We start from the raw sequence: 23,300 nt of genomic DNA, 5'->3' as shown, positions 1-23,300 counted from the left end.
TCCATCTCATTGTGATTTGGCTTGCCTTCAAATCTCATACTCTGTGTATCTGAAATAGCAGCAACGCCTACTTTAGTTGAGCCTTCCAATGCTTTAATCAAAGTATCTTTCAGAATAAAAAGGCAGAAATGTCAAATTCCAATCACCCTTTAAATTCCTTCAATTCCCTGTGCTACACAAAATTAGAAGCCTTACCCGTGGATAATTTCTTCTGAAAACCAGCGTGCATGCATGCAGACGCTCAGCCACGTGGGCAGGTGCCAATTTTAGAACATGGCAAGGACTGGTGGAGCAAGACAGGGAGGCTCCCTGTGGGCATCCCACACTCATGGGCATGCTCCTGCAGTCAGTGTAATTGATTTTTCACAAGTGATAAAAACTTCCATACCCTATAAGAAATACAGGTTATCAGGAGTCCAGCAGGACAATGCCACATTTCTAATCCAGTGCAGTGTATATTAAGAAGATCACATACTGGGTTTGTTGTTTTAACTGGGACAGTGGAGCGCAGGAGACCCACAACTTTCTCAGAGTTTACTGATAGCCAGAGGAATAAAATGGTTAAAACAAAAAGGCACAAATGGTTTGATTAGCTTAACTAAAACTCTCTGTGGTGCTCATAATCCTACTAGGTCTCCAGGGATTTTTCAAGATTTTTCAGCAAAGGCGAGGTAAGCAAAATATGATATTTTGGGTACCCATTTATGTCATCTCCACACATAGAAGAGTTTTAAGTTTTCTCATTTTTTTTCCTTTTTCTTTTTTTTAAGCCTTCCCCAGCCCTCCCCCCCGTGCAAACCCTTGGGATACTTAGTAGGAAATGCTGCAGAAAACAAAATCACCATTAGGACTAAACTACTACTGTAATATATTCCACGAGGTAATTTTTACAACCAGATCTTTTTTATTATTAGAATGATGCTATTTTTTTTCTGCTGAAGATAATGATCCTTTAATATTGATTTAAGAAATAGAGTAATTGTCATTATACCATCTTAACTGTTACATTGTATCCAAAATTACAGGAACATAGGCTTTTGTTTGCATAATACTATTTCTTTATTCTTCATACGCTTGCAATATTTAGGAACTATATTTTGCCTTTAGGAAAAAGACTGTATGCAACTGATAAAAATATAATAACATGGATACAGATTATTTAGAAAATACGAATTACAGAGGGAAAGGATCAGGAAACGTCCCAAATATTATCAGCCTCATGCTCTAAATAATACTCAAAGCTTACAATAGGAATTGTGACCAGATCCAAGAAAGATTATGGCTTTCTTAAAATCCAACCTATCTGTCCTTCAAAACACATCATCAAAATTGTTCCGATTTGTTGCACATGTGGCATGTAACCTAGAAGAGAAAGCTCTATGGTCTTTACAGTGAGCACTCCAAACCCAAACAAACGCCTCCTTTGCCCCATGTGTGTTTTCCCAGGAAGATGAAGAATCATGTTCCCTGATGCAGCCCAGCTCACAATCCATGCTGCAAAGCTACACTCTGCTGACCATTATTTCAGCTTTCCACAAAGCTCAGTCTTTGATAAGGCACAATTATTTAAAATTCCTGGTGCTGTTCTGCTTCCCCTGACAGCAATATGGTATTACCACAAGTGCATCCTCCTCAACAGCAACATGATGCTATAAAGTTCCGCTAAATTTATCGAGGAGTCTTTTTCCAGCAGTCAGCTATAACACAGTACAATGGTTATCCTCCTAAATGATGATTAAGCTTTAGGGTAACATTTAATTGAAAATGTACTGTGAAAATCAATAAGTCAGCCTTTTCAAATCAAGGCAGCTTGGTTCACAATCCTGTTCAGTGTGATTTTGTCTAACAGTAATCCATGATAAAAATATATAAGCTTAATCCTGTACCCTCTGGCAATCATTTAAAAATACTTAACCTCTTGGACAATTCTGGTGCTCAAATAATTTCACAGTATTACTAAAGGGTTAACTTTTTTCTATAAATATGGTACCTCTTCAGCTATAAATAACTCTGTCTGATCAGTAACTATATTCAATTAGTAACATAATTAAATAATTTCGTCTGGAAAAATAAAAGAAAAAAAAAAAAGTGAGGGGTAAATTTTCACAGGATCACCAGTTTTGTATGCTACGTGCTGCCAGGCTACTGTTCTCTATGGTTCCCTGCTCAATAACCATCCTGAAAAGAGCCCCAGAGAGCTGCAATAGCCATGGGCTGCCTGGTGATCAGGGGTGAGACCAGACACAAGGTAGGAGTGGACAGGATGAACGACCCGCCTGCACAAGCTGGGGAGTGCCTTTACAAGTAGTTCTTCACATCCAAGATCCAAAGAAATTTGCTACCATCCTCCTCCTATCTCACTGAATTCTCGAAAGCTGCAGCAAATCAGGCAGCTCAGCAGGAGCAGCTCTGGGCCTGCCAACCCAGCACTCCCCAGAAGGTGTGTGTGCACAATGAGACACTGGCACAGGTTTCCTAGAGAGGTGGTAGATGCCCCATCCCTGGAGACATTCCAGGCCAGGCTGGACGGGGCTCTGAGCAACCTGATCTAGTTGAAGATGTCCCTGCTCATTGCAGGGGGGTTGGACTAGATGACCTTTGAAGGTTCCTTCCAGACCAAACTATTCTATTATTCTATGACCAGCTGGGTTGTTTTGGAGGAGCTGCAGTGTAATCCCGGCAACCAGCACTTCCACAGAGAGTTTGTGCCCATTAGCCAAACCCAGAGCGCATCTCTGAATTCAGCTTCCTCCCAAGGAGGTGCCGGGTGTGTGCTGTGGAATGCACACCAATACATGGTAATAAGCAGAGACATCTGGAAATTTGCTTCAGAAATGCACTTCTGACCTGAGCTAAAGCATGAACCTAGATGGACCCCTGCTACAGTAAACCCATGATAACTGTTAAGAGACACATTGTGGCCATGAAATTTCAGGCAAAACTGGTTTATTTTCTGCACTGGCTCTGTTTTGATGATTAATTCTATTTTTGTCACTACTTTGTGCAAATCCAAGTGGAGAAAGAGGATGCCTTTGTGCAATTGCAAGCAGAATTTAGTTCCATGTCAGACTATGGATGCAGAAGGAGGATTATATCTGCTAGAAGAAGAAATACAGCATATGATACTGACTCCCCTAGGGAGGGTGGTTTCTGAGATAAAGTTCACAGTAATCTCATTTTAATTAAAACAAAATGAAATTTAGGATATCTCATTGCCCCACCACTTTATTATTTAGGTGTCATTGTCAAAGACTCTGCAGAAATCTAGGAAGAGACAGTCACTGCCCCAAGGAGCTTCCAGTCTAAGTCAGGCAGAAGTAAACACTGAATAGCTCATGAAAGAAAGTAAAGCCCTCAGTGGTGAACAAATATGTTTTCATAAAGGTCATTCTCCGTAGAAGTGAGAAGAGAACAGGGAAGGGAGAACCTGCCTTACTGCTGCAGCATGGGAGAAAGCAGAAAAGGGAAGAGGTAAATGCAGAGGTGCATGGAGGGCTGGAGAGGGATCTTTAAGAAGAGATAAATGATGGATTTAAAAAACAATGCAATGGCATAAGCAACCGCTGTCACCATCAAGAGCAAAAAGTTTTCATCCAGAACAAAGGCAAAGCAACCACAGGTAACAAGTAGGAGAAGTGACATGTCCTGAATGAAGGCTGGGGATAAATTTGAGAGCATTATTTTGGACACAGTCACAAAGTGCAGATATGGATTTTTCCTTTTTTATTGAAATACAACTATAAAAAACCTTGACAATATTATACAAAATTATATCACGAAAAATGCTGTGCCCTTTAAAAGAGTGAGGATACAGGTGAGAGAATCAATTGAGCTAAATAATTCCCAAGGAGTGCTAGGGCAGCTCCCTTTCATTTTAGACATGAACATAGTTACGTGCCATAATTTAGCAAGTGATTTAACGGCCCTTGTCATGAATGCTATTCATCTGCTAGATGCAACTCTGGTTTGTTATTCATATTTTTCAAAAGCTCTAACACAGCTATCTTTTTTCTTTCTTTCACCTGCTAGATCTTCAGGGTGCAATTGTAACTTTTGCGCCAAGTAGCAAAGATCTTTCCCCCTTACTTAACAAGCACTTGCTCAGCTTCTCTTGCAGCACTGTCTTCTCCTCAAGGCTGAGGGTGAGCAGTCAGGGCTGATAATATGACTATCTGGAAAGTGAGTATATAGAATAATAAAGACAATAAATCCTCTTCATTCCTCTGCAAAGAGGACTGGGGGAAAAGGTTGGGCACTATGTGGTTTGCTCTAGAGCATGCCAACTTCCTTTTGCCAACAAGGAGTAAAACCCCTTAAGAGAAACCCACAACATTTCTTCTTCCCAACCCCACCTCCAATATTTCCAGAATTGGATCAATCTTTCTCCTAATTATTTAATATATGATGATGATCTCATTATTCTACCCCTTCTTGAACTGCCAGACTGTCTTAGTAAGTAAAGGGACTGATCACTGCAGGACCTCTCCTAGTGGTACAAAACTGTCTGGAAAATTTACACCTGGTTTAAGTTTTATTTACTGCACAAGAAAACCCAATTTGAGTTCATCTTAAAAAAAATGGGAAAGCAAACTGTGGATTTAAGACCCCACCTGCACCCTGGAATTTTCTGTTTTAAGCTTCTTTCCTGTCAAATGTAACAAAATCTAACATTATTTTCAGGAATTTTCATCAGAAGCTAGTGATCATACAATCCATTATGTTTTATGGGGGAAATGATAGTGTGCATGTATTCCCTTGGCTGTTATGATTATTAAAATAGAGAAAACCAGGAATTCTACTATTCTACAGACACAAGATTAAGCCAAAAATGGAAGAGACAAAACAGGTTATAAAACAAGGGCGGGGACTATAGATTAATTCTGGACAACAATGACACACTTTTTTCTCCCCAGCATAATCTGTTTTGGGAGGCTGGGTGGAGGAGGAAGAAAAAAAATGATCTGGGAGCATGGTAGATGGATTTTAATACTCTCTGTCATTCTTTCATTCTTGGCTCTCTTCAGTCTCTGACTCTTGGCATCCTTTATTTTTCTTCTCATTGCACAGAAACGATAGCTTTAAATTAACAAACAAGAGTCTGGAAAACATGCCTGTTCTTTTCTGGGAAGCACATGGGAGAGCCCAGCTGCTGCTCACTCTGAGCAAAAATGACACCCCCTCATTCGGTTGTTACCAGACAGTTCAGAGGCCAGAGCAGAGCTCTCTTACCGCCCAGGTTAATATTAGGCAGCGAAAGTGCATACGCCATTAAAGTTCAAAGCAACTGATTAATCCTTTGATGTGTTGCCAAATTAATATAACAACGAAAGTGGCTTTGGGCTTGTTTTTTTTTTTTCAGATATATTGGTCTGTCTTCTCAATTCTTTCTTTTTTAAAAACTCAGGAAGAAATGGTTTATTTTCATTCAGCGGAGAACTGGGTACCGTTTCTGGAGTATTTCTTTTATATATATATAATGTACAGAATATTACGCCCTAACAGAGGCAAAAAAAATCTCTTTATTTAACCCCCCTGGTGCTCTCCTTCTTTAGACTTTGAAAGTAAACACTTTAAAATGCATGCTGTTAGTGGGCTGCGTAGCACTACGCTGCTCTGTCAAAGTGAAAACTGTGATAAATTATGTCAGTCTGTTCATACTTACAATCATCTTCCACTTCCTCATACCAAAGCATGTGAGCAGACATGAAATCTCTCCACAAAAAAAAAAAAAAAAGGAGGAAAAAGAAGACAACAGCAAAATATCTCTTGGCAAAGTATATTCCAACTTTGCTGCTCCAGTAGCTTCTGACGAATTAGGCTTGTCCCTGCAGAAGGACAGATGTGTCCCCGCACAAACCTCCGCAGCTCTGTGGAGGACGGTGCAGAGAGCACCCGGTGGGATGCAGCTGCGGGCTGGCTGCCGGCAGGGTCTGCGTCCCGGGCGAGGAGAGGACGGGATCCTCACTTCCACCCGGCCGGCATGGTAACTAATGCCAGTGCTCTTTGGAGGCCCCTAAATGTTTCAAATTCCAGGACTTGCGCAGAAGCAATGCTCTGTGCTTCCCTCAAAACAAAGTTGGTTTCCCATAATAGGACAGCCCATGCACTCGACATATAAGGCTCTGCTTCCAGGGTGGCATGTGCAATGGATTTAAATTATGTTTTACAGCTTCCCAAAGAACATTTAGCGTTACAGAGTGGGAAGAATATGTTTGCTGCTCCCTTTGTGTGGTTCCTCCAAGACCTCTATGAACCAGATTGTCCCCTTCCCCAGCAAATGACCTCCAGCCCATGCCCAGACAGGATCCTCCCTTTTTCGGAGAGGAGTGGTAACCCTCCTGTATTTGGCTGTTGTGTCACAGATGAAACTTTGGGGATTGTAACTTCTCTTCCAAGCAGGGGAAAAAAAAAATAAACAAACCCAAAAATAGTGCTGTGCCAAACTAAGTGTGTAAATACTAACACAGATTGTGACAAGTCAGTAGCTACTTTAAAAAAAAAAAAAAAAGCTATTGACTTACAATTGACCTTTCCACTCCCAACAAAACCATGCAGTACTGCTGCTATACACAGATCAGAAACACGCCCCAGAAGAAGCAGAGGCAGGACTGTACACAAGCTGCATGTTCCTGCCCCTTCCTAATGGCAGGAACATCCCTTCACTCCCAAATCCCAAAAGCTGATGGTCCCAAGTATGTGGGACCTGGACTTATGCTCTCCCCCTGCATTCATTCCCAGGTCTCCTTAGTTTATATGGGAAAGAAAAGCCGACATTCACACAATACCTGGGAAATAGACTGTGGCTCTCTCCACTCAAACCCAGATTTTTATAAGGTTGCTTTCTACAGTATATACTTTGTATATATAAGGGTCATAGATGACCTTTAAAGACAGGCCACAAAGAATCATGTTATTAATTCATGGCTTCATTTGAAAAGTAATTTCAAAAAAACTCACTCTTACACTGTTCATTATTGTTTTAAATCTAACCCTAAAAGTCTGAAAAATGCTATTTTTCAGTTTTAAAGGTTAAAGTGTCTAGTCATAGTGACTACAAGTTTATAAGTAAATTTCATCATTATACAGAAAAAATAAACACAAAAATGAAGTGCATAATATACCCGTACAGCCACTGGCATTTTCTACATCGACAGTCAAATTAATACCCCGGAGGAACCTGGATGTACAGTACACGCCAACTGACTCCTAAGGATTAATTTGCAGCCCACAGGAACTGCAAGTCATGAACTGATGTAGAAAATAATCTGAAGCAGAGCAGAGCACACTGTGACAGCAGCAGCATTTTGATTATTTGAGGGAGAAGGAGACTGAGCAAACTCAGGAAAGGAACTGCTTATTGTGCAAAAGTTTTGTTTTAAAATATTTAAGGTCACCCTTGATAGCACATGCTGTCAATAACTGAGGCCCAGTAATGTACTTACAGAATACAAGTGAAAGTTATCTGGAAGGTAGATATCTAGTGCTGGAACTGTGATCCTCCTGGCTTCTATTCATTTCAAGGTGACTTAAACTTTTTCTTCAAAACTTTCCAAGTGCCTAAATATCTGCTTCTGAATATGACCAGAGGGCCTTTATCTTGACAGAGCTCTGCAGTCTGTTTTACACCTAACTCCAGTCATAATCCACAACATTCATGTGGCTTATTCATCCTCCCTGACTGTCTTTGAGACCACCAGAGCATACCCAGATCTGGCTCTGCAAGAAATGCAATGCTGCTCAATATGTTCTTCTAAAACATGGCTCATAGAAGTGTCTGGGGGTAATGTTTACAAGGGCTTACAAATTTAACAATCTTCCAGATGCAGGAAATCCAGATTTGCTTGCCCTCTTCTTTCTGGGGGAGTTCAAAACTCCTGTTCTAAAGAGAACTGTTGTTCCATTCACAAGAGTGCAGAAACCTTCAGCCTAGAAACATTTTCCCTTCCTCCTACTCAAACTCCTCCAGTCAAATGGGAAAAGGGTCAAGATTTGTTGCATCACAGAGATAAATGTAAGAAGTGAGAGTTCAAAACTACTGTGTTTTTTGGTTGGTTGGGATTTTTAGGTTGGTTTGTTTGTTTGTTTTGGGGTTGCAAAGAAAATGGAGAGGCTCTTAAAAATCAAATACTATTTTCAGCAGTTATGAGTGCTGTAACTGTGTAACACTGAGAAATATCAGCTCTACTGAAAAGAGGTTTCATGTGCATCTGTCAGTCTCTACCGGCCAGCATGGTGTACATTTATATTCCATGTATAACCTGGAAGAGGTTTATCATTTTGATACATTACATTTCCCTGTTTAAAGAATTTTTTTTTGTCTGAAGCAGCATTAAAAGCTCTGGTTCTCTTCAACAACAGAGAGCAAGTCACAGTCTCAGTGCAAAAGCTATGTCAAGTAATTAATATAACACCTAATAAATGCTGGTAGTCAGAGGCCAACTGCCTCACTCTTCCTTCTAGATAATGTGCATAGCATGGTCCGACTCACAGCAGCACTGCTTGGTGCTCTGAGACAACAGTGCCTGTGTTATAAGAGGGGAAAGGAGCAAGCTTCAAAGTCACAGAGAGGCTGGAAACTGTAGAAAATGTGGAACAATAAAAATATATATATTTTTTGAATGATTGCTGGCAGTCCTGTTTTAATGTTGCCTTACTATTTCACAATCAGTAAAGGGTTAAACGAAAGAAAATTTTCTTCTTTACAGTAATGGTTAGAGTGATTTTCAGCCACCCATTAACAAACACTTTATACAGGGGTTGTTTATTTTCCTGCTTGAGAAGTTCTTTCAAAATCTGACTATTGATACATTTGAAAATACATCCTTTCTAATAATAAGAGCGTGACAGCAATACAGAGTTGGAGAAAATGCCGAAGAGGTCAGCAGCAATCTGAAAACAGGGCCCAACAATAAACTGCCTGTTCAGGGACCATTTAGGAGACTGGGTTCAGCATACTTCAGTGTGACCTTAGAAAAGAAATGGATTTCTACATCCAAATTTGACAGTCATTTTTTTTTCTCAGCAAGCTAAACCAGAGGGAGGTTAGGAGTTGAAGATAATGGTCAAACCTTAGACTGGACATGGGAACCAAGTTCTCAGGTCTCTAACTCTTCTTTTTCTATAGCATATTAAAGGGCTACATAGAAACACAGTTCTCTGTTGAGAGAGTGTTGGGACAGGGGGTGGCAGGAGGAAAAGCCACAATTGGAAAATTACGTTTTTGAAAGAAAAAAGAAATAATACAGTAGCCAGAATAATTTACACAAGAGGAGAGGTCCCCAAATCTAAAGAGAATTTTATGTTAACAAGCTCCACAGAGCAACAAATCTTCCATCTCACTGTAATTTACTATGATAAGAACACCAAACAAATACCCAACAAAATAAAGTACAACATATTGCCATGTATATCATCTAACACAGCATCTCCTTTCCTCTTAACAGATAAAACAAGAAAATAACAAATAGGTAGCATGCCACAGAACTGATTTACAAATCTCTTATGACTTTTTAAACATCCCAGTGGCACATGTTGTTTGCCAATACACGTCAACATCAGGCAGAGTGCTTACAACATAAACCTAAGACAGATGATATTTTGATCATAAATTCAGAAAACATTTCAACCTTTATTCCACCCTGTTTTTAACTCCCTGCCAGTGCTGACCTAAAAGAAATAAAGGCAATCCAAGCCTGTCGCTCAGTTCAACCACTCACTAGGCTCATAACAAGATGTCTCTGTGCTCTTGCCAGTATTTGCAAATCTATCACATCTATCTGTGTGGGAAGAAGTGCTGAGCTCTAGGGAATCTGGGACTGATGTGAGCAGAGAACTGGGATCGTAATCTTTTAAACACTAATGCGCAGCGTGGGGTTTTGCCCTGGTGGTATATTGCCTCTGAGTCTTTTTATTATTCACTTCCTGTTATGGAAAACAAATAAACAAACAAATAAAAGCACAAGCAAGCAAAAAACCCAAACCAAAACCAACCAAACAAAACCCCTACTTTGATGTCAGCAACAAATGAAAAACAAATCTTCAACAGCTTTATCACAACAGAAGTAAACAGGCAGCTTCTGATTCTCCTCTGAAGTCAGCAAGAAAAAAAAAAAAAAGACAAAAAAGGAAAAAGAAAATCTTTTGAGTGTGAGCCATTGAATAACTTCTTTCTTTTGTTTCTTAGCCTATTTTTACTTCAAAAAGGAATATGTTGTAGATATTTTAGAACAGGTTGCAAGGCTTTTGGTTGGTTGGTTGGTTTTGGGATTGTGGTGGTGTTTTTTTCTCCCTGTATGCTTATGTGATCTGCAGACTGAAAAGTAACAGACAAAAAAAAAAATCTGCTTGCTCTAAATTCTGAAGGAAGTAGCAGGTTTTGGATTCCAGAGTGGAAGATATATAAGTTTCTAGTCAGAAAATTAGCAGTCAATATAATGACTAATGCAAAGCCATCACATATGCAAGTGGCTGTTAAAAAAAAAAAAAAAAGAAAAAATCCAGTTTCCATTCAATGTATTTCTATATAATGATATCATGAAACACTTCTGTTTGAAAACATGCTCTAGAATATGAACAAACATATGATTTGGTTACTGTGTTTGTGCTCTCTCCTGTCTCTTTTACGTCATAGTCACTGTGGAATGTGGGTTACTCTTTTTTGGAGTGCATCTAGCACAAAGAAGGTCTGGACTCGTTTCTTACTGCAGGGTATTTCAAAAAGATGGACCCATTTTGAAATGACTATATCTTTGAAATTGGGTCCATCTTTTTGAGACACCCTGTAGTTCAACATAACGAGTAACACTCAGGACACAAACAGTAATCACTATCCATTTTGGAAAGCTTCAGCTACAGGACAAACAGTCCTTTTTATCTGGGGAACTCTCTTTGGGCTGAGGTCCCAAGCAGATTTATGAGGGAAGTATTTGCTGCCTCTGTTTCTCATATGCATAATATTTGTGCTCTGCAGATCTTTATTCTCAAACCCTGTCAATTCTCCAACCTCAGAAGCTTTCACCTCAGCAGAAATGAAATCAATCTTAACTGGAGTCAGTTGGACTAGAATACTCAGAAGATATAGCGAGCCATGAAAAGGAAAGTGTAAGAAAGGAGAGCAAATTATATAAAAACTAATATTAAGAGTACAAAGAAGAGAAGAGGAAGAAGATTTTAATTACTGATATATACATGGTATGAGTCCGAGTAATAAAGAGGAATTAGAATTACTCATTTATGCCTATAAAATATCTGGTCTTAATCTCTCCAGAGAGGCTCAGATGACCAGAAGGGAGAATATCTTATTAACTAATATTCCTTTCTCTAGATTTAAGCATGCAACTCTGTCCAATCACCCTAATCATCCCACAATCTACAGAGAGGATCCTCCTCCAGTGGGTGTATGAGTATCCAAAATAGGCTCCTGCTTCAAACTGCCCTTGGGGAAAGGTGTGCCTGGCTCTGGCTTTTTCTTTTCTTGAGCCATCCTTGGTTGCATGTCTAGGCCACGAAAGGATGAGGTCAGACTGTCCCTCTTTTCCCCATCTTGTCAGCATCCACAGGAAGAAAATCTGAGCACACGAACCAGAAGTGAGGCACAGCATGTCACATCAGGTCCTCCAATTCAACAGAAAGCCGTCTGGTGTGGTTAGGTTCTCAGGGTGACCCCAAACCTTTACTTAATTCTGAAAGCCACTGCAACTCACCAAAGGGAAGTCTGTATTCAATGTCACCATCAACATGACAGAGAAACTTATCCCAGACCCCACAATGAGTGGTTGCATAAATGCAACTAATAACTTAATTACTTGCATTGCATGTAAATAGTGAAATACTAACCAATTTTTATGCACACAAGCACATTCACATGCATATCTGCACATCTTTTAAGAGGACCCAATTTCACAAGGTTGAAACAAGCCCTCATCAGTAAGGAGAAAGAAGTTAAATAGAGAAACTTGAATGATAATTGGAAAATGTTTGAAAACATTGTTTAGGTGCCTACATGTCATTACTAAGAAAAGAAGTTTCTCTGGGTAAAAACAAACACTCCCAACAAAAACAAATTTAGTCAAGAAGAGAAGTAGGTATTTAAAAAACAAAAGCAAATACAATACATAAAGAGCAGAGGAAAAAATGCCAAGCTGATTGCAAAGAATATCAATAAGGAGCTAAGAGGTAATTGTGAATCAGAGTCAACAATCCATACATACGAGACAGAGAATTCACCTAGGTCTGCAGGCAACTTGTATCAGCTCTGTCAAAGACAACTCAAGGTCATTTTGCATAGCAAGTGTGTTAGCTGCTAACGTAAACACGGATTTCTTTAGGGAAACACAACTCAAGGGCCAGCCATCTATGCAGTATCCCAGTCACCCCATCATGTACCCCCTTAGCTTTACTCTGCCTCAGTCGATGTTTCAGTTGTGTCCACTTTTGACATAACACCTTATGAAAGCCACAGATAAATTGGAGAGCACTTAGCATAACAAATATCCTACCAGGCAGTCTTCGCTGTAAAGAAAGACTGAGGAAATGTCAAATGTTTAGTTTGGAAAGGCAAAGGACTACATAGCTGCTGCCTTTCAGCATCTGAAGATGACAACACTCTATTTTTCACGTATGCTGAGAGAGACAGAATTTGGGTAAAGTCAAGTTAGATTTGATATTAAGAGAAAATTGTAAGAGTACCAAGCTGCTTACATATATGAAAACATAAACACACAGAGGTCATCAAACCGTTTTAAGTGTAGTCTTGTAAGGGAAATTTAACAATCCTTTCAAAGGTAAATAAATGTATTTGTTAGGTCTCAACCCTTGCAGAAGAAGAAATCTAATGCCTTTCACCTCCGTATTTCTGTAACTCTCTGAAAAAAGAAATACAGATTAGTTAATATGACCAGTCACATGCAGTTCAGGTTTGTATTCCTCTCATAAGCAAAATTAATTGTGTTGTGAAAGGAGAACAGCCCAATGGATACAGGAGTACACTGAAAATCTGGAAACCTAAATTCAATTAGCAGGTTCTGCCAGTCACTCATCATTCAACTTCTGGTTGTTTTCTTCTTGTTGTTGTTTAGGGGTTTGTGGTTTTGTTGTTGTGTTTTGTTTTTTTTTTTTTTCCTCACGTAGACAACAAACACAAGCTAAACAAGTGCTAAACACTAGCATGATTAATTATTGATTAAGATATGTGACAAACTGCTTAAAGAATAGAACTATTAAGGGTCTGTGTTTTAATCACGTTCATTTCACCTTAAGCCTCCCTGGATGACAATTGCTCAAAGCCTTAGTTACAGTGGCAAAAGACTGTCACATTAAATCTGTGAAGACTGGGTTATTATGACAGCAAATTATGATGACAAAATTCTGTTAGTTCAAGTCTAATGAGATATTACTGCACACACTAGGATGAATGTTAAATTATTTCTGTGCAGGTCTATATGCAGGTTAGTACATCAAGATGATGGCAAAATGAGGTTAATGCAAGTCTGCAGAGCTGACATTACAAATGTCAAGATGATTGCAAAATGATGCTACTGCAAGTGAACTGTGATTAAAAAATAGGAAGCTAAACACAAAAAATGTGTTACGGAAAATAAACCTGTAGAAAATTTTACTTAAAGCAAAAGGCAGACTGGATGCCATTAGTGCTGCAAACCAATTTCTTGCCAGGCTGGTCAATGCTTATCAGGAGAGCACAAATCCAGGATGAGACTGCCTTACAAGTAACTGCCTACAAATTCTTACTAATAGTATCACTTGGATTTTTTTTTTTTCCACTAAAAAAGAGGTGATTGATTGTAGAACTATAAGTAACTTTTCAAAAAAGTGTTCAAGATTATTGTCTTATGATACAATCTGATTTGATTGGGAAATTCCTTCCTAAATTTAATCATATAGATGTTTTTCTCTCTTGTGTTCTGGCAGGGTTAGAAGCACATGTCTAAAAACCAAATTATCCATTTGGCCCAAAAGAAATTAGTCCAGGTAAATTGAAATACATAGAATCTACAGCATTATAAGAATAAGGAGATTATATATTTAATATGCAGAGTGCTCATAATATTTTAATGTGATTAGATGAGTAACACCAAAGATCTGCTAGTATATTTCCTTAGTGCAATGTTTAATTAGTAATTCTCACACATCACCAAAACAAAAAAAAAACAAAACAAAAAACCACATTAATTCAAAACATGAAAATAAGTTAAAATAAGTTTGGTTTTTTTTGGGTTTTTTTTGCATTTAAAGTCCTTCCTTCTTCCTGCCATCTTTCTATCTACTGCTAAATACAAGAGGTGCACTTCATTTCCAGTTTGACAACAGCAGGTAATTGATATCATGAAGACTGACATATCTGTCTGTCTGTCTAGCTAGCTATCTGTAATGTTTTCCATACAAGTAGAGGAGGTGCTGTATCTTCTTATCCAGTATGTGATACTCAATTCCTGACAAATTACACTGGTGAACTAAAGTGCTTTGGTTAAATAACAGGCTTTGTCAAGGAGTTTAGTTAGAACCTGACCTTTAAGTGGTAAGCATGCAAAATTTTTTCCCATATGTAGAGAAGAAAACGAAAACAATATTTTTCTTGCAAATTTATTAGTTTTTATTGGAAAAGTTACCCATCCTATTCAGCAAAACAACAGAATGAAAAACTCGCACTAATTAATTACTAAATAAATCTTAAAAATGTAACTTATTTCAGAGATAAGTACAGAGTGGCTTGTGCATTTTTCAGGATTTTCAAGATAGCTCCATGGCTAGTAAATTAGTAGCCAGAGTACAGGAAAGGAGATCAAAATGATGGTTTCAGTACTCCAAGTCACCTACAGACTGAAATAAGTAGGAGTCATTATCACTGCATAAATTACATTAATATTCATGTAGCTTTTGTGGAGACATGCATACATACCACTTGAAGGCATGCATTTTTTAGAAGACTGGGAAATCAGTACAGCCAGCTACTCACTAATATGTCTAGTTGCAGTGGATCTGCACAACTTCAGCTACCTATGAATCTGATGCAAACATAGGAAAGAAAACACAGACAAAGTGATAAGGGAAGAACCATACAGTGCATCTTCACGCTGCCTGATGGTTTTAATCATACTAAATATATTCCAGAGAATTTATACATTCTGATGGCAATGAGATGTGTAAAATTCACTCAATTCAATGATGTTCGCTAAAACAGAAAAAGATCAGACAATCGGTAAAGTTACTTAACAATTTTTTTTTTAATCATTAATGATAAACAACAGCAATCAAATGTAATTTATTTATTATTTTGACACAGAAAAGGTCCAACTAAAGAGTTTTGAAACCTAAAATGTCTATTCTCCAAGGAATTATTTAGAATCTTAATTGTTTTAAAACATTTAATTTCATTAGTGCACCTTAAATTACAGGTTCATTGGGCCTTTTTTGAGCATGTTAGTTGCTTATGCAGTGTGTATACAAATGCTTATGTGATTAGACCTGAGGGCTGATGAAAGTCCAAAGGGATTGTGTGCTGCGTGTTAAAACCTGCTTCCTCTGAAAACATTTCATGTAAGTTTAAAAATGTAATTTAGATCAGAACTGGGGCAACTTTATTATTAATATGGAAAACAGAAATACTTGGCAGTCTTTTCTGCTATAGATCCTCTTACATTCAGCCCAGGTTCCTACTTGCATATGAGCAAAATGTACTTCAAACTATTTTTATGTAATAAATCATGGATTATGCATGTTATGTAAGTAAAACTAGTTCGTGTATTAACATTGGAGAAAGCAGGCTAAATTTTAAATTCTCTAAAATTAATCAATTCGTGGAAGATAGAGTAGCATGTCCCACATGGAAGACAACAGTAGCACAGAGATTCAGAGAGCAAAGGATTGGTTACGATCTCTGCAGATTTTATATGAGAGCTGCAGCTGCCTGAACTTAATTTGTCTAATACTGGTTTAGGTGCTTCCTGGTAATTTGCCTGGCCTATACTCACTTATCCTGAAAGGCACAAGTCTCCCATAGACACTGGCTGAGAATCACCAGTCCAAGTCGGTAGTTCCAGCCACTGTCAAGCATATTTTAAATGGCCTGTGTTTAAACACGTGATTTATTCTGTATCAGTGCAGCACAAGTAATGATTTTTTTTGTTCCTTTTTTAAAAACAAGAAAACAAACAAACAAAACAAAATAAAGAGTTCAAAGTACACTGTCACTTGGCAATCATTCCAATGACTTTTTTCCTAGTTTGATAAATATACCCATATTGATCTTCTCATAAGGATTTTCTTCACTAAAACATAGATGCATCAAAGTCTACCAAGACTACCAATATAACTGAAAGAAATATTTTTTAATGTAAAACATACAACTAGACTTGAAATGGTTTTATGATGATACATATTTCAAGTATAAAATGCATTCAAAACCACAATAAGTATTTCAGCTACTGTGTAAAACTGTTTCAATATCAGCTAGATGAAAGGTGTCAAATGCAATGTCCATTTAAAAACAAACAATCAAAAAACTCTTCTGGAACTAAAAACCAGTATGTCTGATCACTATGCCAGTCTAATTTTCAGCAATTACAGTAAGAATAGAATTAACATATATATATGAAGTAGCAGGGAAACTGATATTACAGAGGGAAACCACACTTCATGTATCTGGAAGGGTTCTTTGAAGGAGTCAGTGAGCACACAGTCAAGAGAAATCTAGCTTATACAATTAAAAGAATTTTCAATACTGTTTCTCATTAAAGACCTGAAAGAAACAAAGATGTAACAAGCCAAGAGATTCACTTTCTCTCATGAACAAACAAGTTGTTAAAGGGCAAAAGGGGAAAAAAAATGCCAAAAGCATTCATCATTCTCAAAAGCATGTGTTCACCAGACAAGTTTCACAGAGATAACTGCCAGGGCTGGTCAACATGTAAGGTACATTTATATCATTACATGAGTCTAGAAAAAAAGAAGGCAACTTTCAAGTTTCCTAATAGTGCTAAGGTATTCAGGGAAATAAAAATGAAAGTTGGCTGCAGAGAGATGCAGAAGAGTCTCAGAGTGTCAACGAGGTGATAAAAAAGACAGATGAAATTCAATATCAAGAATATGTGGAGAAAAAGAAATCTCAACTTTACGTACTCAGCATGGGCTCTGAACTAGTTATTACCGCTCAGGAAAGAGATCTTGGAGTTATAAAAGGTCTATGAAAATATCAACTCCATCTTAGAAGCTGTCAAAAAGCAAATCAAATGCTGGCCATTACTATGACAGAAATAGAGTGCACCATACTAAATATCATTATGGTATTATTTAAAGGCTTCAGATGTTCATACTTTGAATACTGTGTGCTGTTCTACTTCTCCTGTCACTAAAAAGATACAGCAGAAAAAGTAAGGACAACAGAAATGATTGAAAGCTGGGGAGAAATGGCTTCCATATAAAGAATGACTAAAGAAGAGTCTTCAAGGTAAGGTGAATGTGAATGAGGATGGAAGTTAGGTCCTCTGAACCTGACAAGGAAGAAGAGATTGCCCAGGGGATGCATATAACCAAGCAAGGAGCACAGCATTACAAAAACCAACGTGTCGAGGGACTAATCATCTCAACCGTGCCAGAGAGAGACCGAGGCACAAACAGGCAGATACAAGTCCAGGAAGAGGTCCTGGCATCATTGCTGGCAGTTCTCCAAAATCACTGTTTCAATGTGCAGAGTGGACAAAAAGAGCTGATTTGATGCTGGTCACCCTCTGTGCTGCGAGCAAACCAGAGTGGTTTGTTTGCTGCTACAGAAGCCTGTGGAGTGTCCATACCCAAAAGGCTGTATGCAGTTCTGGTCTCCAGGATGATATAGTGGACTTAGAAAAGAGCAACTGGAAACAATAAAGGGGATGGAGCTGCTGTCTTACAAGCAGATAGTCAAAGAGCTGAGATGCTTCATTGTGTAGAGAACACTCAGGGGAGATAGGACTGAGGCTTGAAAAGCGTGAAGGGGGTGAACAAGTTGCATAAGGAAGTTATTTACCAAATCTTGCAACACACCAACTAGGAGTATATAATGCCCAATTGGTTTAAAAGACAATAAGAAAGTATTTCTTCAGCCAGTGGCCCATCAGCTTCTGGATCCTGCTACCCAAGGAGGTTATGGAGGCAGATGTTTATCAGCTGGTTTTAAACAGGCTTAGATAAATTCATGGACAATGGGTCTATAAACAGATACTAAAATGAATAGGACCAGAATGTAACCTCTAGCATTTTTAATACAGTAATTGCAGATTCTAGGTTAAGATGAGAAAACAGACCTCAGAAAGCGGCGAGGCTCATGTGCTCTCTCTAACATCTCCCGTTGCCATTTGCTGGAGAAATAATCCTGGGCTGCAAGAACCATTGGTCTAACCCAGCAGGACATTCTGTATGAACTTCAGTTACCTGAAAAGGAGTGACTGCAGCTGAACATAACTGAGGTGTCCTAAATCATGAGTCTTTACACAAGATGAACAGAGAACAATTTCTTCAGCTTCTCTCTTAGTACAGGAGTTGGATACAAAAGAGATGAAAAATGAAAGAAAATCAGCAGGTAGCTGGTTCAAAACAAGCAAGATTGATAACTCTTCACATTACATGTAGCTAAATTATGGGATTCTGCTACTGGATGTTGCAGATGTCAAAAGTTCATGACACCTAGATGCTGGTGAGCCACCCTGGGAGCTCAGCCTTTGCCCCAGCCTGCTCCCCAGCATCAGCAGAAACCCAGCATAGGCAGCAGGTCTCCTCAGACACTCCTCTCAGACACTCAATCAGTTCTGAAAGGAATAAGGAATTGGACACATCCCCTACCTGTGCCATACCTCAAGCAACAAGTAACACTCTGAAGACATCATACCAGCTCTTTTCACCCCCACAGATCCAATCATATCTTTATTTCCTCCATGTCGGTGCCTCTTAGCAAAATGCTGCTGGTAAGCTTTGATGGGAACAGTACAACACAGGTTTAATCACTGGTATTAGTCCTGTCTTTTGTAGTTACAGCCACCTCTGAATCGAACAGTGCTGCGTGTTTTAGTACAGCAATGTTTTAATGACAAAAAATTAAAGAGCTTTCCACCTTTTTACCATAAATCCTGCTTTCAAGGGTTTATAATTTAGCTGGGAAAATGCTCACAGCTGAAGATCAGCATTCAAAGTCTCAGTGTGGAGGCTGTGGAGGCAGCATTTCATTTCAATTGTGAGGGAAAACAGTATGTCGTATTTATAACTATCAATAGAAGGCTTCTGTGGGGTTTTTACTTTCTGGATTTTTTTTTTCCTGGTATGAGAGATTTCCCTGTTTCAGATTAAGCAACTGGGTATATTAATAAGTGATAACCACTGAGGACAGCATGATCAAAAAAACATAACTGCCTATTAAAATAAAAGATGTTACAAAATTAGTTTACATTTTCCACAGTTTTACAAGAAACACAAAGATATAATTCTGTAAAGCATAACAAAACAGTCATCACTACATGATGCAGTGTTGACAAAACTATAATTGATTTTGAATATTGGCTTCATACCTTTACATTCAGGAGAACAGATAGATACTAACACTAGGGAGATATGCAAGACAGAGGAATCCTTAATTTATCATTCCCAGAATCTTATATTAAAAAAAAAAAAAAAAAATTCTTCACTTCAGAGAATTCACAGATTAAAAGAGGATACCAACCTTTGCCTTCCAGTTCTCAAGTTGTATTGGTTGTTTCCACTGATATTACTTCAGAAATATTTACTAATTATGTCATTGTTATATCAAAATATCTGGACAAAACAGCATGGCATAAGCAATCCAGGAAGTTCCTGGAACGTGTTGATGGTAACTTCCTTCTCCAAATGACAGAGAAGCAAAAGAGGAGAGGTGCAATGCTGGACCTTGTTCTCAGCAACAATGAGGAGCTGTTGTGGAATGTGAAGCTCAAGGGCAGCCTTGGCTGCAGGGATCATGAAATGGTGGAGTTCAAGATCCTTAGGGCATCAAGGATGGCACACAGCAAAGTGACTACCCTGGACTTCAGAAGAACAGACTTTGGCCTCTTCAGGGATCTGCTGGGTAGAGTATCATGGGATAAAGACCTGGAGTTAAGAGAGGCCCAAGAAAGCTGGTTAATATTCAAGGATCACCTCCTCCAAGCTCGGAAGCAATGCATCCCAACAAAGTCAGACAAGACCACTAGGAGGCCTACATGGATGAACAGCGAGGTCCTGGACTCAAACACAACACGGAAGCCTACAGAGGGTGGAAGCAATGACAGGTAGTTTGGGAAGAATACACAGAAATTGTCTAAGAAGTCTGGGATCAGTTTAGGAAAGCTAAAGCCCTGATACAATTAAATCTGGCCAGGGATGTCAAGAGCAACAAGAAAAGCTTCTATAGATATGTCAGTGATAAAAAGAAGACTAGGGAAAACGTGAACCCTCTCCAGAAGGAAATGGGAGACTTGGTTACCTGGGATATGGAGAAGCCTGAGGTACTCAACAACTTTTTGCCTCAGTCTCCACTGGCGAGTGGTCCAGCCACACTTTCCAAGTTGCAGAATGCAAAGGCAGGGACTGGGAGAATGAAGAACCACCCACTAGAGAAAAAGATGAGGTTTGAGACTAAGGAACCTGAAGGTGCACAAGTTCATGGGAACTGATGAGATGCATCTGCAGGTCCTGAGGGAACTGGCAGATGAAGTTGCTAAGCCACTATCCATCATATTTGAGTAGTCATGGCAGTCTGGTAAAGTTCCTACTGACTGGATAAAAGGAAACCAAACCCTCATTTCTAAAAAGGGAAAAAAAAAAGGAAGACCAGAGGAACTACAGGCCAGTCAGACTCACCTCTGTGCCTGGCAAGATCATGGAGCAGATCCTCCTGGAAACTACGCTAAGACACATGGAAAATACAGAGGTGACTGGTGACAGCCAACATGGCTTCACTAAGGACAGATCATGCCTGACAAATTTAGTGGCCTTCTACAATGGGGTTATAGCTTTGGTAGATGAGGGAAGAGCACTTGACATCATCTACCTGGACTTCTGCAAAGCATTTGACACTGTCCTGCACAACATCCTTGCCTCTAAATTGGAGAGACATGGATTTGATGGGCGGACCATGTGGTGGGTAAGGAATTGGCTGGATGGTCTCTCTCAAAGACTTACGGTCAATGGCTCAATGTCCAAGTGGAGACCAGTGGCAAGTGGCATTCCTCAGGGGCTGGTATTGCGACTGGCACTGTGTAACATCTTTGTTGGTGACATGGTCAGTGGGACTGAGTGCACCCTCAGCAAGTTTGCCACTGACACCAAGATGTGTGGTGCAGTTGACACGATGGAGGGAAGGTATGCCATCCAGAGGGATCTTGACAGAAAAGCTGTGGATGCACCATTCCTGTAAGTGTTCAAGGCCAGGCTGGATGGGGCTTTGAGCAACCTGGTCTAGTGCAAGGTGTGCCTGCCCTGACTACATGGAACTACATGATGTTTAAGGTCGCTTCCAATCCAAACCATTCCATGATTCTATGGTCTTGTTTATTAACATAACATTTTGATTTCTGCTCCTTTCTTCCTAGTTGCAAATATACAGTATAACGTAGTTGTCCAAAGTCCCCAAACATGCATCGCATACACACCTATCTCTATGGAATTCAATTCATGGCATGGGAGAATAAGAGGTTAATTGCATTTCCACCAGAGGAAGAGAAATAATATTTTACTTTATTTAAAACTGTGTGCCTTTCCCTTCTCTCAAGAGCTTCATTGGAAGCAGAGAGAATGGGAGAAAGCAGAAGGAAATAATGACCCACTAGAAAGTACCATCCCTACAGATTGATTAAAAAACCCACACTGAACAATAAAAACTCATGTATATGTGTGGGTGTATATAAATATACAAATATATATACACATGTAAACATACACAACTATAGTATCATTTTAGAGTAGATATATAGATATAGGATGTGGGAGGACATAGATTCATTGCAATATGGAGTTTGACAGAAATAGGGTTATTGCTATACCTAGTGGTGGAACAGGCTTCTAAGTACTTCACTTTAAATGTATCTAGAAATAAGGGAAATCTTAAGTCCACTGAAGTCTTCTGTGTAGTTACAGTTCACAAAAATACTTCAGTGCTTATTCCACTAAGGGATAAGCATATCTCCTTCCTTGTTGACAAACTGCATAAACCAGCTTAGAGCTTTTTAATGCACAGCCATCAGCCTAGTCACAATCTGGTGATGGATAATGCAAGTCATGAACCATTGTATGTGTTCCTTCTGGTGACAGTTCTTAATTTCTTTTCTAGGGAAACTGCTAATCTATCAATCTTTGAATTGTCTGTGTCTAATCCTTGCTCAGGAAATACCTCTTGACATAATCAACTTTATCAGTTATGGCACAATAATGGATCTCTCGCTACAGAAGAAAACATTGAGATGGTGTGATGGAATTACTACAGGAATACTTTGCCTGTCCTCTATATCATTCCTAGACTGTTAGGCCTCAGAGCTCAATATAGTTCAGAAAATTTCACTGATGGGCGCCTTCAGGGCATTACTGCCAGATTATCACCCATTATTTGATGACAGAATATATTATAAACACACACAATTGCTTGAAAGGTACTAATTGCAATGTATGCTCTTGTGTTAAGCTCTTGCCAGCAGCCATCTCAAAATTAAATCCCTCCAATGCTGTTTTCATGTGCATGGATATCATTAGAATATTCCCATGGCAGCCTGAGATGACGACTCTGTACTCATCTTCCAAGTGAATCCCATTGTTCTTTCCAGTTACCTTGGTGGTTTTCTACATGAGAGACTTTGTGCAAAGTAAGGCTGCATTTGAATTTACTGCTCAGTAGGTACTTCAGACAGACTTCTTCTCACATAGACATCTTAGTGTGAGGAACCTCTTCTGCCTTAACTCAGAAAATGGTGTTATCTTACACAGTGGCACTTTTGGGGGTCCATAAAAAAATGTTAGATGAGGGTTGTGCTATCAGCACACTGTAAAAAACACATTAGCGTTTTGTGTGTCTTTTTACACTTGTGGATATGCCCTTATAGATTATCTCTTTTTCTATGTCCTTAAACTGCTTTCTCCTTCAGCATCACCTCTGCTATTTAAAAATAAATAGCCTGCCATTGTAAGGTAAAGATTTATAGGCTCTACCAAAAATATCTTAAGTTTCAAGTTCAAGAGAGGCTGAGCTTGTCATGCATTAAGCCTGGTTTCACTTGCCTGATCCATTCTGCAGAAAGTCTATCCTAACAATTTCTTTT

The 23,300-nt window shown here is 39.0% G+C and overlaps 1 protein-coding gene across 20 annotated transcripts in view; it reads right to left on the bottom strand.

Moving 5' to 3' along the window:
- The window catches only part of DMD (dystrophin), a 1,272,535-nt gene that overhangs the window by 1,086,342 nt on the left and 162,893 nt on the right, over positions 1–23,300 (bottom strand). For 2 of the 20 annotated variants that reach the window (XM_065049963.1, XM_065049966.1), the window contains exon 1: positions 5,663–5,992. The exons of 17 other annotated variants lie outside the window; for them this stretch is intronic. In XM_065049963.1, the coding sequence (XP_064906035.1) occupies positions 5,663–5,705 (43 nt within the window). In that variant the 5' untranslated portion in view covers positions 5,706–5,992. Of the gene's footprint in view, positions 1–5,662; positions 5,993–23,300 lie in introns of those variants that run through there. One more of the 20 variants, XM_065049955.1, reaches the window with a different exon arrangement.

Source organism: Columba livia, chromosome 1 (genome assembly GCF_036013475.1).
Source record: "Columba livia isolate bColLiv1 breed racing homer chromosome 1, bColLiv1.pat.W.v2, whole genome shotgun sequence".
Taxonomy (NCBI): Eukaryota; Metazoa; Chordata; class Aves; order Columbiformes; family Columbidae; genus Columba; species Columba livia.
This window is presented reverse-complemented; position numbering and strand designations above follow the sequence as displayed.